A 13,677-nucleotide genomic window follows, 5' to 3' on the forward strand; every position below is an offset into this window, starting at 1 on the left:
TTCAGGGCTGGAGCCCTCCTGGGGACAGCTGTGGCACATGGACACCCCACCCCTAACAGGGGCTCTGTGAGCTGCTGGCCCTGTGCTGCCAGCCTGGGGGCTGTGGTGCCCTGCCTGTGGAACTGGGTCTGCACAGGGACATGGTCAGCCAAGGCAAGGCCTGGCTATCAGTTCTCTAAAAGCATCTTTACTGTTCCACTTACCTGGGCTTTATTGTTACTGTTTTTTCCTCCAGCACAGATATATTCAATCCAAGAACAAGCCTAACCACAAAGCCAAGTATATCCGTCAGGCCTCTTTCCACAGAGGCACTTAGGTGTTTCTCAGCTGAGACTTGTCAAAGGTGCTGTCAGCCCACAGGTCTCTGGCATGGGGCTGCCAGGGTGACCCTGAGCCAGCAGCACGTCCCTGTCTGACTGCAGTGCTGCCCCTGCCCCCTCCTTGCCTCCTGCCTTTTTGCAGCCACTCCCATCAGGACATCTGCAAGAAATGCCAGGAAACCACCCAAGAATTGCCTGTCCCTCATGCTACAGGAAACACAACCAGCTGGGAAGCCCTTGTTTCAATTTTTCTTCTCAGACAGCACTGAGCAGGCATGGCCCCAGGCTGGCCCATCACTAGCAGCACTCTGTGGAGGGGAGCTGGGAGGATTGCAGGGAGACACCAACACCAGCTGCTGCTCTCAGTCCTGCTCACCACCTGAAACCAAGCCAAAAGCCTGGGAAAGGGCTGCAGGGCCAGGCCAGGAGGGCTGTGCTTTGCAGATGGAGAAGGCAGGAGCATGCAAGAGATCCTGCAGAGCCCAGGGTAGATAGGAGTGGCTGACAGGTGGCACATGGAGGTATGGCATCCACCAGGATGTGGAGAGGGCAGGATTTGGGGAACCCAATGTGCTGAGCAGCCTTCTGTGAAGCCCTTGGGACTTCCAGCCTGGAAGAGGAGCTCATGTACTGAGCATCTGGGCTAAAAGGGGAACCTCCTCCAAAGTCTCAGAGTTTAAACACCTCCATGTGAGAGCACTGTCAGGAGCAAGGGGTAAATCTTGGCTGTGCTGAAGCTGGGAACCAAGGAACATGAAAACTAAGGGTAAATTTTACTTGCCTGAACACACAGTAGAACATTTACCAAAACTGTCCAAGGTGTTTTCCCAATAAGCTAAGCACTCCACTGCCTGCCAAACCCAGATTCTTCTCAGAGATTTAAGGCTCTTCCTCATTTGAATTGCAGTAATGAACTAATACCTTGAGTGCCTCCAGCTGCCAGCAGCTGCCTTAGACTTAATTGCACCCAGGAGCCTTTCCCAGGAGCTGCAGAGCTATCCAGCCCAGCCCAGGCAGCAGAGCAGCCCACTGCAGATGCTGCTCCATGCAGACCCAGGCAGTCAGGACACACCAGCACAGGCTCCAGCGTGGCTTTCCTGGCCTTGCTGACGGGTAAAGCTTTATCACTGTTAAAACACCATTTGTTGCTGTGACTTTTCCCCCCCTTCTTAAATGTCAACTTGAAAAGAAAAATTCGGGAAAGGTCACTTACCAGAGGGACTGGCACAGCTCCAGTCACTTGGATAAATATGTGTAGGGTCAGCTGCTGCAAGAGGGGATTTTAAACCAGTTATTTACCTGGCTGAACAAGTGTTGTGTTTCTGCAGAAGAGTGAGACTTTATGTACCTTGCAGGAGGCAATCAATCTCCTCACCAGCCATCCCTTGCTGCTGGGATTGTTAACCATTTGGGACACCCAGGTGGAGAAGATGCTTAGCTCAGGATGCCAAATTTCCTATTTAAGGGGGCACGAGCACCTATGAAATCCCCAGGCTGACTCTGAAGACTGGGACACTGCTAGCCTGACACTAAGGAAAGCTGCTCAGCAGCAACCTCACTGCACCCCTTCCTCTAGTGGAACCCACCTGGGCTGCTCTGCCCCTACATGGCATGGAGCTGGTCACCACTGCTTCTTCAGGCCCCTTGAGCCATTAATTCTGGGCTGGAAGCAAAGTGCCAGAGACTCTGTTAGTGAGGAGCAGCATTATCCATACCTGGATGCATGCAAGCAGATCTGGAGGAAAATGCACTGGGTCCCATTCTTATGGCAGCCTGGCTTCCTTCCCTCCTGCTCTGCCAGGTGGCTAAAAAGGGTAACAGCAACACCCCTGAAAAACCCCCATGTACCCAAAGGCACAGGTGACCAGGGGCTGCTTTTGCAATGCAGTCAGCAGGTGTGCTGATAAGGAGCAGTCCCTACAGGCACAGCCCCATGATGCCCTTTATCTGCTTCCTCTGCACTTCATCTCAGCAGGTACTTTTGCCTCTCACCTGGTGAGTTTCTACCACACTGCTGAATGTGCTCGCTGCAGCAAAGAAAAGGATTTGACTAAAATAACAAACCATTGTCTTCCTGTCCCAGCCTTCCCTATGGCTTCTCAATAAGGGGAACTTCACAATTCTGTTGAACAAAATCTGTTGATTTTCAGCCTTGTTTATAAGCAGTATGCTATTTATGACTTGCCCAGAGCACTCCATAGCTCAGTAGTCCAAAACCAGCACATGGACCAGAGCACCTCCCATGACTCCACCAGCCACATGAGCCTGCTGCTAACTGTGCTTCCAAACCACCAGCAGCTGAACACACTTGGCTGATCAAGGTCCTGCCTGAGAGGGGCACCCTCTCCACCCCCCAGCATCCTCTCACTGCCCAGCACCCTTCCTGCACCTAACACCTCTGCAAGGGCTTGGATGAGGCCATCACCTCCACAGGCTGGGAAAGCTGGAGTCACTCCAGAGGAGTGGCACCTACCCCCCAGCAGGCAGGGAATGGCTTTGTGAGTGCTGCTCCATGGTCAGCCCCTGTGGCCAGGCTTGCTGAGCAACTTCCCGGCAGCAGCCCCCGCTTCAGAGGGGAGGGGAGTGTGCTTCTGCCAGACCTTCAGCAGCCCCAGCTCGTTCTCCAGAGACATCAAGCCACGCTGCATGCCAGGCCAGACCAAGGGATTTGGCACAAGAACTCTTCCCACAGCAAAACAGGCACTCGCTGTCTGTGATGGAGTTTAGCTCAGCTGACAGTGCTTACTCCCAAATAAAAGCTGAGCACAGAGCCTTACATGGCACAACTCCCAGGCTCTGGGCACCTGAAGGCTTATGCTGACCTTGTAAGGAAACCTGTGCCAGCCAGGGACCCCAGGTCAGCCCCATCCCAAGCACCCAGTGCTGCTGGAACACAACAGCTCGCTGCTGTGTGCAGGGCACAACTCTGTGCCTCCAGCAGCCACGACAAGGGGACACGGCCAGAGCCGTGCGAGGTCAGAGGCAAGAGGGCTCTGCTCAATGGGAAACCACCTCCATGAGGCTTTCAGAAGTTCAGCTAGACACAAGAGCTGTCAGCAGTGGGAAAAGGGCAGCTGCTGGTGCTGCCAGTAAAAGCAAAAAGAAGGAGAAATCAGCCCACCACAGCTTCCGATCGGATGTGACAGTGCTGTCTGAGCTCCTCAGCAAAGCCAGCGTGTGCTGCAAGTGCAGCAGGAGCCAGGAGCTCCCAAGTGAGGGGAAGTGGAGAGCTCCAGGGCTGTGGGGAGGGGAGCCACCCAAAGCAGCCCTGAATGTGCACTCAGCCGCAGGCAGCTCTCTGTGCCTGCTCACACACACCTTGGAGGCAGCCGGGTCCTGGTTCCATGTGTGCCACAGCCCTGCAAGGCTCCTGTCCCATCCTGGCAGCCTGCCCCCAGGAAGGGGTGGGTTTTTCCAAGAAAACCAGAGACAGATTGTTCCCTGTAGCTGGGGAAACTAAGAGCCTCTAGCATCCCTGTGCTGGCCAGGGAAGATGGCTGCAGGCAGCCTGTTCCCAAACAGAGCAAAGCATTCCCACCAGGCCCCCACGCCCTTGGAATAATTCAGTTTTTGTGGAATCCAGTCACTTAAAAAAAAAAAGCAAAAACAACACAGAAAACCCTTCCCCAGGCCTGCAGCAATATTTTGTCTGTAAATAATCTAGAGAGCAAGGTCACATTCCCGAGTGAGCACACTGTGGGGAGGGTGGGCAGGGGGCAGAGGGGAACGTGGAACAGGGAATGCACAACCCCCAGCCCCGGGCACAGCCAGGCTGGGGACCAGGGGAGAGCAGGAAAAGGTGGCTGGGGGAGGAGGCAGAGCAGAAAAGGGCTCTAGGGGTAAGAGACAAGATGATTTCATCTTTCTTTCACCAGCTGTCCCTGAAGCAGGGACAAAGCTGCCACCTCCATCCTCCCACACTTCAGCACATCTCACCCCTGGCAGGATGGTGTGGCACAGAGCTGTGCAGGGCTCAGCCTGCCCTGCTGCTGCTCCATGGGGATGGTGGCAGCAGCTCATGTGGGCAGGAGTTGCCCTGCTCAGCAGGGAGCACCCTGCACGACTGCTGCAGCGATGGAACCATGCATAGTGCCAGGGAAGCTGTGGCTGTCCTGGCCCAGTGCTCCCTGCAGGGATGGCAGAGTGCCAACCCTGACACCCCTGGCACTCCCTGAGCCTGTGCCAAAGGCACTGGAGCCCAGGCTTTCCTGCACTGCTGCTGGAGCAGGCTCTCAGTGGCAGCCCCAGCGTGGCCAGCAGCACTGCCACAGTGCCCAGCTGCACCCTGCCAAGGACAGCTCCCCCAGGACAGCAGGGACGTGCCTCTCTCGGCTCAAAGCCTTTGCCAGCCGTGCAGGAAGGGGAGCAGGGGCACTCTGGGAAACCACCCACAGCCTGGATGGAGCGTGGAGCAGATGGCAGAACAAACAGCGCCGGGGTTTCTGTTTCACATAATCTTTTGCCCTGCTCACTCCCACACATAACCTTTTCCTCCCATGGAGCAGGACTTCGCTTGGAAAAAGCAGCCAGGAAAGCTGGAAGGGTTTCAGAGTGGCAGGTGTTCTGCTCTGAACATCACCAAGGACAATACACAGACTCCAGATGATTTTTCTTTTATTTAAAAACAGACACAGGCAAGATTTGCGCTGTTTTGGCTTTTTTCAGAAGAGTTTATGAGTATTTTTCCTTTTTCCAGAGGAGGAGAAGGGTGACACTGCTGTGGCAGAGGAGCTGCCTACAGGACTGGCAGTGGGAACACTGAAGGATGGCAGGTTCTTCATGCCACAGCTGTGAGTGACCTGTGCTGTGCTCAGGCTGGGACTGCCAGTCAGGCACTGCAGCTCTCTGTCCTTCAGGGCATGTAGGTGTTTGGGGGAAAAAAATAAAAATAAAAAAAAAGGGGGGAATATTCAAACTTTGCACATTTTACAGACTCTTCAGAGCCAGAAAGCTCAGAGGTTTCTGTGGAGCTGGGATGGAAAGCACTTGCAGAAATCCAGCCCCTCCTTGGTAGCACCACCAATCCAGCCCGGGTATGAAATGCTCAGGGAGCCTCATCACTTGTAGGCTCCCAGTATAATTAGGTTCCACATTTAAATCTCTGCTGGATATCAGGAAACAAGCATTTGCCTTGCCTGTCAAGCACCATCAGCTCCCAGCTGCCACTGATCACGCCACCACATTTTACAAGGCTGTTTCACACACAATTGGTGGAATTTGTTCTTGCTCATGCATCAGAATCATCCATCAGAGTCATCTAACCACCACCCACCCAGCTCAGCACCTTGTGGCCACTCCTTCATGGGCTTGTGCCGGGCACCCAGAGGCAGCACAGCACTGGGTGCACCCCAGCAGGGCCATGCTTCCAGCAGGCAGAGCTGGGAGCTCTGGGAGCACATCCTCTGCCTAAGGAGAGAGGGAGAGCCCCTGGCTGGTGGGGGCTCAAAGCAGTCATGTCCAGCCAGCCTGTGTGCCAGCAGGTTGGGTGATGAGAGCTTTTGCTGGCAGTTCCCAGAGAGAGAGAGAGGAGTTTCCACTGTCTGCCCTGCACCAACTCCTCACCTGAGCCACATGGCTCTGCTGTATTTTAGGAGTTCCCAATGAGCTCATCATAAAGCTTCATAATTAATGTTTCAAAATGAATTACAACAGCCTGGGATTCTCCTGAAGACAATAACAGCTCCAAGGAAGAAGTCAACCAGCCATTAGGTAGCACACTACAAACAGTGCTCCCTCCCCAGCCTTTGATGAAGTCAAGTGGTTTTGCCCTTTTGCTATTATGCATTGCAAATTGAAAGTGCCAGCAAGAACTCCTGGCTTTGGTGTCAGGCTGCAGAGCTCCAGCTGCCATGTCCAGTCCCCCCAAGGTGCAATGCAGCACAGAAATCTCCCCTGTGCTTAGGCTGAAGCAGGCCACCCTTCCCCACACAGCTTCTCAAAGGTATCAGCCACATTTGATAACAAAAAAAGACAGCACCAGATGCTGTAAGCAGGGCGTGGGGTTCCTGCTGTTGCTCACCATGTGCTGAGCTGTTCAGACAAACAAAAGAGCAGGTTGGGTCAAACACAAGAACTTCCTCAAGTGAACTGTAGTCACAGGTCAGAATCATTAAAGGGATTAAATGCAGAAAGCACTAAGTTTCTGCAGTGCCTACAGTGGCTCTGCACACAGCTTTCCAATGCCCTGCACTGCAGTCTCACTACAGACCTCCACAGTTTCACTCATCCCCATGGCCACTGTGGCCCCAGCTGAATCTAAGCACTCATTTTAACAGGTTTAATTCTTAACTGAAATAAATGTGCAGCACACCAGCTTGGGTGAACATCCAGAAACCATGAGCCTGCCAACGGGCAGCTATCAGTTCCAGGCTGTAGTGCTAGGAACTTACCACAGGCTGGGCAGAAAGACACAGCTTGCTTGAAAAGAGACTTGGACAAAGAAAGCCAGGTCCTCTCTTCCACCTCTCATTTGAATTAAACAAATAGACCAAGCCCAGGCAGAGAAAAAATCCAACAAAATTATCTCCTTAGTTCAGCAGAGAGTTGATTTTTAGACTTCCTGCACTTGCCTTCAAGTAAATCAGGATTTTATGTTTTTATTTTTAACTCTGCTCTCATTTAAAAACTTCAGTTAGTGACAGGATAATTGAAGATAACATTTAAAAGTGTTCCTAATAATGGCAGCATTTAAGAAGGAGTTACACTGATACCTTTTAAACCAGAAAGCAAGTGATTTCCCAGCCATGACTGCTCTCTCCACACAGCATTTTGTCCTGGCAAGGACAACCCAGCTGGAGTCAGGTACAGAAAGCACTGTAGGAGAAACAGAAGTGAAACCCAGAAGTTTGTTTTCATTATCTAAACAGAATGAGCACAAGAAGTGAAATTATGTGAATAAATGCTGTGCCACTTGACCTTTTTTCTTTCCAGTGATTCTCTGGGGAGTTTTTTTGGCTGTCCAATTGCTAAGTCATTTGTAACAGGGCTCTCCTGTCCTACCCAGGCTTGGGTACCACCCTGCAGTGTGCACAGGCAGAAAAGGACACAGCACCAGCACCAATTTCTCCAGTGAGACGTGCCAGACCAGATTTTTTGCATACCACAGCAAAGCAGTTCACCACCTGCCATATAACACCAGCCTGCAACTCACATTTTTTGAGCTCTAACACTGCCTCATTTTTTCCAAGTCAAAAAGAAACCCACTGGCCAGTTCAGCACTTTAAAGGCTGATGAGTAAATTGCTTTTTCCTTTAACAAGCAGCTGGGCTGCTGCAACAGCACTGCAACCTTGGCCCGTGGTCACAGAACAGAACTGGGCAGGGAGCAGGTGCACCACCAGAGGTAACACTGACAGCTCCTGTCAGACACTGTGAGCACTGGGAACACTGCCCTCCCCAGCCCTCAGCCCTCCACTGGTCTCCATACACAGCAGAGCAGGAAGGGCTCAAAACTGGTGTGAGCAGCCAGGTGATGGAAGAGCCCAGCCAGCACCTTCACTCCTCCCCTCTTCCCTCAAATGCAGGTCCTGCCAGCACTCAGAGCCTTGAAGCAAGCCAGGATTCTGCAGGCAGAGGCAGGCTGGGGCCCAGCAGAACCTGCAGCAATTGCTGATCTGCAGATGGGATGAGCCTGCTGCATCCACCACAGCCTGGGAAGGACAACAGGGCTGGAGAGCCAAAAGCTGCCCTGAGGATGAGACACAGCCTTGCACTGAAACACCACCTACTCCCCTTCTGCATTTAAAGGAAGGAACAGCAGCATCTTGCTTCCCTCTTCTGAGGCAGAAAAGCAGATGAGCAGCATTTTTCAATTGAGAAATACATTACTTCATTGAGACAAACTGTCAGGCTGAAACTGAAATAGATTACACTGAAATAGGTTTTTTTAAAAAAATCAGAAGTCATGCAAATGTAAAATAGCCTGGACTGCCCTGAAATCAACAGGGCTCCAGTGATTTAAGTCCTCCTCTTCAATCCTACACTCCCATGTCAGCAGAGAGCAGCTCAGGGAGCATGGCTCAGGCTAGGATGGGCAGCTACCCACCGGTGCCAGGTTCCAGCAGCCTCAGGGGGCTGAGCACAGGCTTCCAGCAGAGACCAGAGCAGCCTGGCTCCAGGCAGTATTGCCACTGCAGAGCTGCACTGCAGCTTCCCTGGCTCTTAGAAAGCCCACTCCCAGCTTCTCCCAGGCCAAGAAAGACTGGCAGATGCTCTTCAAGCTGCACTTTGGAAAGGGTCAGGCTTACACCAAAAGCTGATGTGACTGTTAGAGGACATTTCCAGGCTGGGTTTGTTGGGGGTTTTTTCACTTTTCCAGAGCACACTGTAAAAGCCAGCATAAATATCCTCTCTGCTATTGTTTTTGTGGAGCCTGCCAGATCAGATTACACTGAAAATCAAGATACAGATATTTTATCTTTGTTCTGTTTGGCACAGGAGAGACATTTGACCTCTGTTTAGAGCATTTCTTGCCCTGTCGTTCCCCATGCTTTTCATCATACATCCCTCTAAGCATCCCACATTTCAGAAACTACTTTCAGCTCCCAGGACCCACCAGCTCATTCCCACTGTGGACAAAGTTTCAGGCACTGGATGACTGCAGGCAGATACCCAGAGCACTCAGCTGTCACACACGGGTGTCACCCCTGCAGGAACTTGAGAGAGGAACTGAGCACAGCCCTGCACCATGGACTCCTGATCCCTTAGCAGAGGAGGCAAGCTGGAGGTTAGAGAACTGGAAGTTGGAGAACAAGCAGACGTTTATTCAGAGCCAGCAGTGTGAGGGGGAGGACCAGCAGCTCCTTCCTGCCTGCTCGGGACTTACCATCCCTGAATGCCCCTTTTTGTCCCTGTCCCCACATCTGTGGCCAGCCAGCACAAGGCTGCTCTGTCCAGCACGCTGCTGCACGCCTGCCCCAGGGCCCAGTGGCCAGCAGAAGGAGAAGCAGGGTGGCCACTGCCAGCCACAGTGATGCTGAGCTGGCTGCCAGGCTGAGCTTTCTCAAGAGGAAGTCGGCTGCCCACTGGACTTGCAGCTTTAACAGGCATCAGAGCCCCCAGCTTGGAGACAGGGGCAGGAGACCAGCCTTTAAAAGAGTAAAGCCCAACACCCTCAAGGAGCACAGCTGATCAGGAGGACTAACCCAGGAAGGCTGAACTCCACCAACACATTGCACAGTTGTCATCATAACAGGGACCAGAAACTCCAGTTGTAGTAAAAAAGCATGCACATGTGAGAGAGGCAGCAGCAGTCTTGGCAGAGAAGAAACAAGAGCTCTGTCACTCTCTACAAGCAGGAGCAGCTCTCAGAGGAGCCCAATTGCACCCACCTATGTTAGTAAACTTTGGCCAACAAAACCACCAGGCTGCTTCCAATCCAGATGCTGAAGATGGACCTTTTGGACAGGATTTTCCACCCAGGCTGTGTCAGCTCCAGTTTGGACTGCAGGACTGCTCTGGTGCTCCACAAGTTCTTGTCTCAGGTCAAAGCACCAGCAAAATAGTGAATATAAACTGATGCATCCAGATAACCACCAAACACTCACTGTCTGAGCACCAGCACCCATCACACCTAATAATCAGAAAGGTTTTTTAAAATAAAAATACTTAACATTTATTCACCTTTGAAGTCACCATAGTAAAACTGTACACGTGAGTAACCCAGGAACATTTCAAAAGCTACCAGAAACATAAGGCAATTTGTACAACCATTGAAAGAAATACACAGCACTTTGAAAACAGAGTGAAATATTACTAAAACAAGACAACGCTTGATACACACTAGAGTGACAAGAGCCAGCATTAAGTTTTAAACAAAAATAAAGATGTCATGGCTACAAGTATTATACAGTGATAAATACTTCAAAAATATATTAAGATATATGGAAATTCTCACTTTGTAAGGGAAATCCAGAGAAATTCCAGCCTTCACTGGATTTCAATATACCAATTAAGGTTTAATATTTAAATTCTTTTCCTTTCAGTAGGAACCAGTACTGCAGCCATTACCATCCTGTATCAATACTTACCTTCTTGTAGTGTAATGAATTCAGCCTTATGTTACATTAAGCCCTAATGCCTCTAGCATCACAGGCACTAACTGCCCTAAATCAACAAATGAGTTGCCTTTTGATTACAAGTGCTGTGCACCACGTTGGAAGCCATAAGCCACGTTAGGTCACAGTCAAGGTTTGCCCACTTTACAGCATTAATGAACATGTGTTCCAAACTTGCCTCCATGTAAATGAGACGTCTTCAACAGAGGGTTTAGTAGCAAGCTCACCATAATGTTTTCCTAGCATAACACCAAGCACTCAGAAGTTACAGTACAATGAACCATGCTAAAGTTTAGGTTACATCTTCAAAAAAGAAAGTCCAGAGGATGTTTGGAGACAAAGGGTTTTGAACATGCACAAGTAGTGCTCTAATAGTGCTCGGTCTGTGCCGTCATTGGGCAGTGAGTGAAGCAGTTTATAGCCAAGGATTTGGTGAGGCAGTTTTCTGAGCCAGTTTAAAAATATAGACTTCTTCTTAGAGGGTCTGTTCTATAGAAAATAAAGTGAAATCTGGTAAACTGTCAGTTTTGAGAGTACTTTCCCTGGGCAAGCTGTGTCCGTGGGCCTACCGCACCAGGAGGAAGGCCAGCCCCGCCACGCCGATGCCCGCCGCCGCCGCCGCCGCCACCATGGCGTTGCCGATGGTGCTGCTCTGCTCGGCCCCCTCCGAGCCCGGCCGGCCGAAGAACCGACAGAAGCCATCCTGAAACACCAACAGAAAGGACACTCAGTTGCTTAGTTCGCAGTTAACTGGGTTTCTTTACCAAGCCTTTGAGTTTCATCCTCCCAGCTCAGCCTCTGTCAGCTGCAGAAGTCTGTTCTAATCATGGAAGTCTAAACCCACTGCCCTGGGCACAGGCAAAAACATTTTGGAAGAGCTTTTGCACAAGGCAACAGAAAGGAGCAGCTACAAGTGCTTGCATACTTAGCTCAAGAGACAATTGGACACTTCCTATTGAGATGCTCAGTGTGTCATTACTTATATTTGCCCTTTTAGGCAAGTTTCTAATCGAAGTTACCAGCACTGTTTCTCCAATTTTAAGTTTCAGAAAGCATCTTCAAATACAGGATATGGAAATTTCCACTTCTAAGACAGTCCCATCTTGGTGGATGTGGGACTGATTACACACTCTTTTGGAAAGGCCGGGTGGACACTGCTCAGAGCTGACCTATGACAGAGCAAAGCTGGCAGCTGCTCTCCCAGATCATTGTGATAATCAGAAGTGGCAGCAATACAACTCCAGATGGTCGTGTTTGAACTCTGCTCCGCAGATGTCTATGTAAACAAGTTATACTCTTAATTTCTTCCGGAACTTTGTTCTTTAAACTTTGATTTGTGCGAACAGGCAATATGATTTTGCCAATTTTGCCAAGTGACAGTGTTCTCTGCAGCCAACCACCACGCTGTGGTGGCCAGATGGACCAGTGACCACTGGAAAACCGAGTTCATTTTGGTCTCTGGAAAAGTCAACTAAACCAGTGGCTACTTCCCTTCCTTTCTATTTTTAGTGCTTATTTGTACTGACAAAGTATTCCACTAGGACTAGAAATAGGAAACGAGCAGTTTTGTGGGATAGCTGACATTTTGTTCAGAAACGCAGGCAGAGCTTCACCAACGTCTTAAAAGCTGTACCTCCAAGTGTGCATCTCTCAGGGCAGACAAAATTCCCACACCTTCCACCCCAGGCCCGACCTGACCGGCTTCGAGACGGACAGAACAGGAGCCGCAGGTCTGCAGGCTGGGTGCCTTGATACACAGGTGTGCTTAGGAACAGGCACAGGTTTGTGCTCACACCTGGGAGAGGACCTGTGCCAGCCTGCTCGCCGAAACCCACAGGCTGCGCACCCGAGGGGAAGGCAAACCTCGTTCCCTCACCCAGCAGCATCACTCCTGCGGGATCAGGAGGCTGCATCCCAACGGGGCCGTACGGGGCACCCGGAGGGACCTTCCTACTGGCAGAGCCGGGCGCCCGCAGGCATCCCAATGGCCCAGCGAGCACCCACCGCGTGTCGCGATGGCCAGCAGCCCCTAGGGACACACCGCGTGTCGCGATGGCCAGCAGCCCCCAGGGACACACCGCGTGTCGCGATGGCCAGCAGCCCCCAGGGACACACCGCGTGTCGCGATGGCCAGCAGCCCCCAGGGACACACCGCGTGTCGCGATGGCCAGCAGCCCCCAGGGACACACCGCGTGTCGCGATGGCCAGCAGCGCCCCGTGCACGCCCATCGCCGGCAGTAAAGCGGGCACGTCTCCCCCCGGGACGAGCCGCTGCACGTAGCCGGGGGCTGCCCTGCCCCGGTAACCGGGGACGGGGTGAAGGTCCCGGCACCCGCCCCAGGCCGCTCCCCGCCGCCCCGTCCCCGCTCACCCATCCGCCGTGCTCCTCCAGCCACTCGCCGCGCTCCTCGGCCAGGTAGGCGGCCAGGTGAGCGGCCAGGCAGCGCGGCCCGTCGCTGCAGCCCCGCTCGGCCAGCGCGGCCGCCAGCGTGCCGGCGAACACCACGAGCGCCAGCAGCCGGCCCCAGTTGAGGCCGCCGTCGGCCTCCATCTGCGCCGCCACCCTGCCCAGCAGCGCGGCCGCCTCCCGCGGCTCGGCCCGCGCCAGCGGCGCGCAGGAGCGGAAGAAGGGCCGTTCCTGCCGCTCCAGCTCGGCCGCCGCCCGCCGCAGCGTGCCCGCCGTGGGGCTGCAGGGCAGCGCGGCGCTGCCGGCGCGGTGCTGGAAGTAATCCTCCAGCAGCAGCGCCGTCTCCTCCTTCAGCGAGCGCGGCATGGCTGCTGCCCACGGCGGCGGCCCCGCAGCAGCAGCTGCCGCCGACTAAGAGGCGGGGCGGCCCCTCCGCCCGGCCCGGCCCGGCCCGGCCCAGCCCGGCCCGGCCCACCCCGGGCGCTCCCCTCCTCTGGGGCGGGGCCAAACGAGCACGTTCCCATCGGGAGGGGACCGCCCGCATCCTTGGAAAGACGTCTGCGGCAAATTGCTGCGGGGCTCGCCGGGCAGCCGAGGGACTTAACCGGTGCTGGCTCTCAATTACTTGTTTGAATTCCTTTTGCGTTTTTTGTTCCACATTGGTGGCCCGCCCGAACCTGTATTCTTTTCATCAAAGGCTTTTCAGGGTCATGGGGTGAGTTTTTTACCTAGCAAATGCAGTAGCCTTTGCATTTTGATGAGCTTGTAGGCAGAATATAGGATTAGGACCTTCATGGTGCGAAGGTCGGGCCCTGCCCGCTGCTGGTGTTAGGTAAAGCGGCTGAGAACAGCGCTGGCCAAGGGTGTCATTCGCAGAGCACACGGAGCTGCCCGGC

At 53.0% G+C, this 13,677-nt stretch overlaps 1 protein-coding gene across 5 annotated transcripts in view; it reads right to left on the reverse strand.

Annotated features, from left to right (window-relative positions):
- BCL2L10 (BCL2 like 10) overlaps positions 1 to 13,225 on the reverse strand; it is a 29,222-nt gene extending 15,997 nt beyond the window's left edge. Inside the window, exons 1-4 of one of the 5 annotated variants that reach the window (XM_050978526.1) lie at positions 12,746 to 13,225; positions 9,649 to 11,077; positions 7,031 to 7,133; positions 4,918 to 5,170 (exon numbers count right to left, since the gene is read on the reverse strand). In XM_050978526.1, the coding sequence (XP_050834483.1) occupies positions 10,940 to 11,077; positions 12,746 to 13,147 (540 nt within the window). In that variant the 5' untranslated portion in view covers positions 13,148 to 13,225 and the 3' untranslated portion in view covers positions 4,918 to 5,170; positions 7,031 to 7,133; positions 9,649 to 10,939. Of the gene's footprint in view, positions 1 to 4,917; positions 7,134 to 9,648; positions 11,078 to 12,745 lie in introns of those variants that run through there. The other 4 variants (XM_050978525.1, XM_050978527.1, XM_009090136.4 and 1 more) reach the window with 4 other exon arrangements.
- Positions 13,226 to 13,677: the final 452 nt, after the last annotated feature.

The sequence above is a fragment of the Serinus canaria genome, chromosome 10, assembly GCF_022539315.1.
Source record: "Serinus canaria isolate serCan28SL12 chromosome 10, serCan2020, whole genome shotgun sequence".
Classification (NCBI taxonomy): domain Eukaryota; kingdom Metazoa; phylum Chordata; class Aves; order Passeriformes; family Fringillidae; genus Serinus; species Serinus canaria.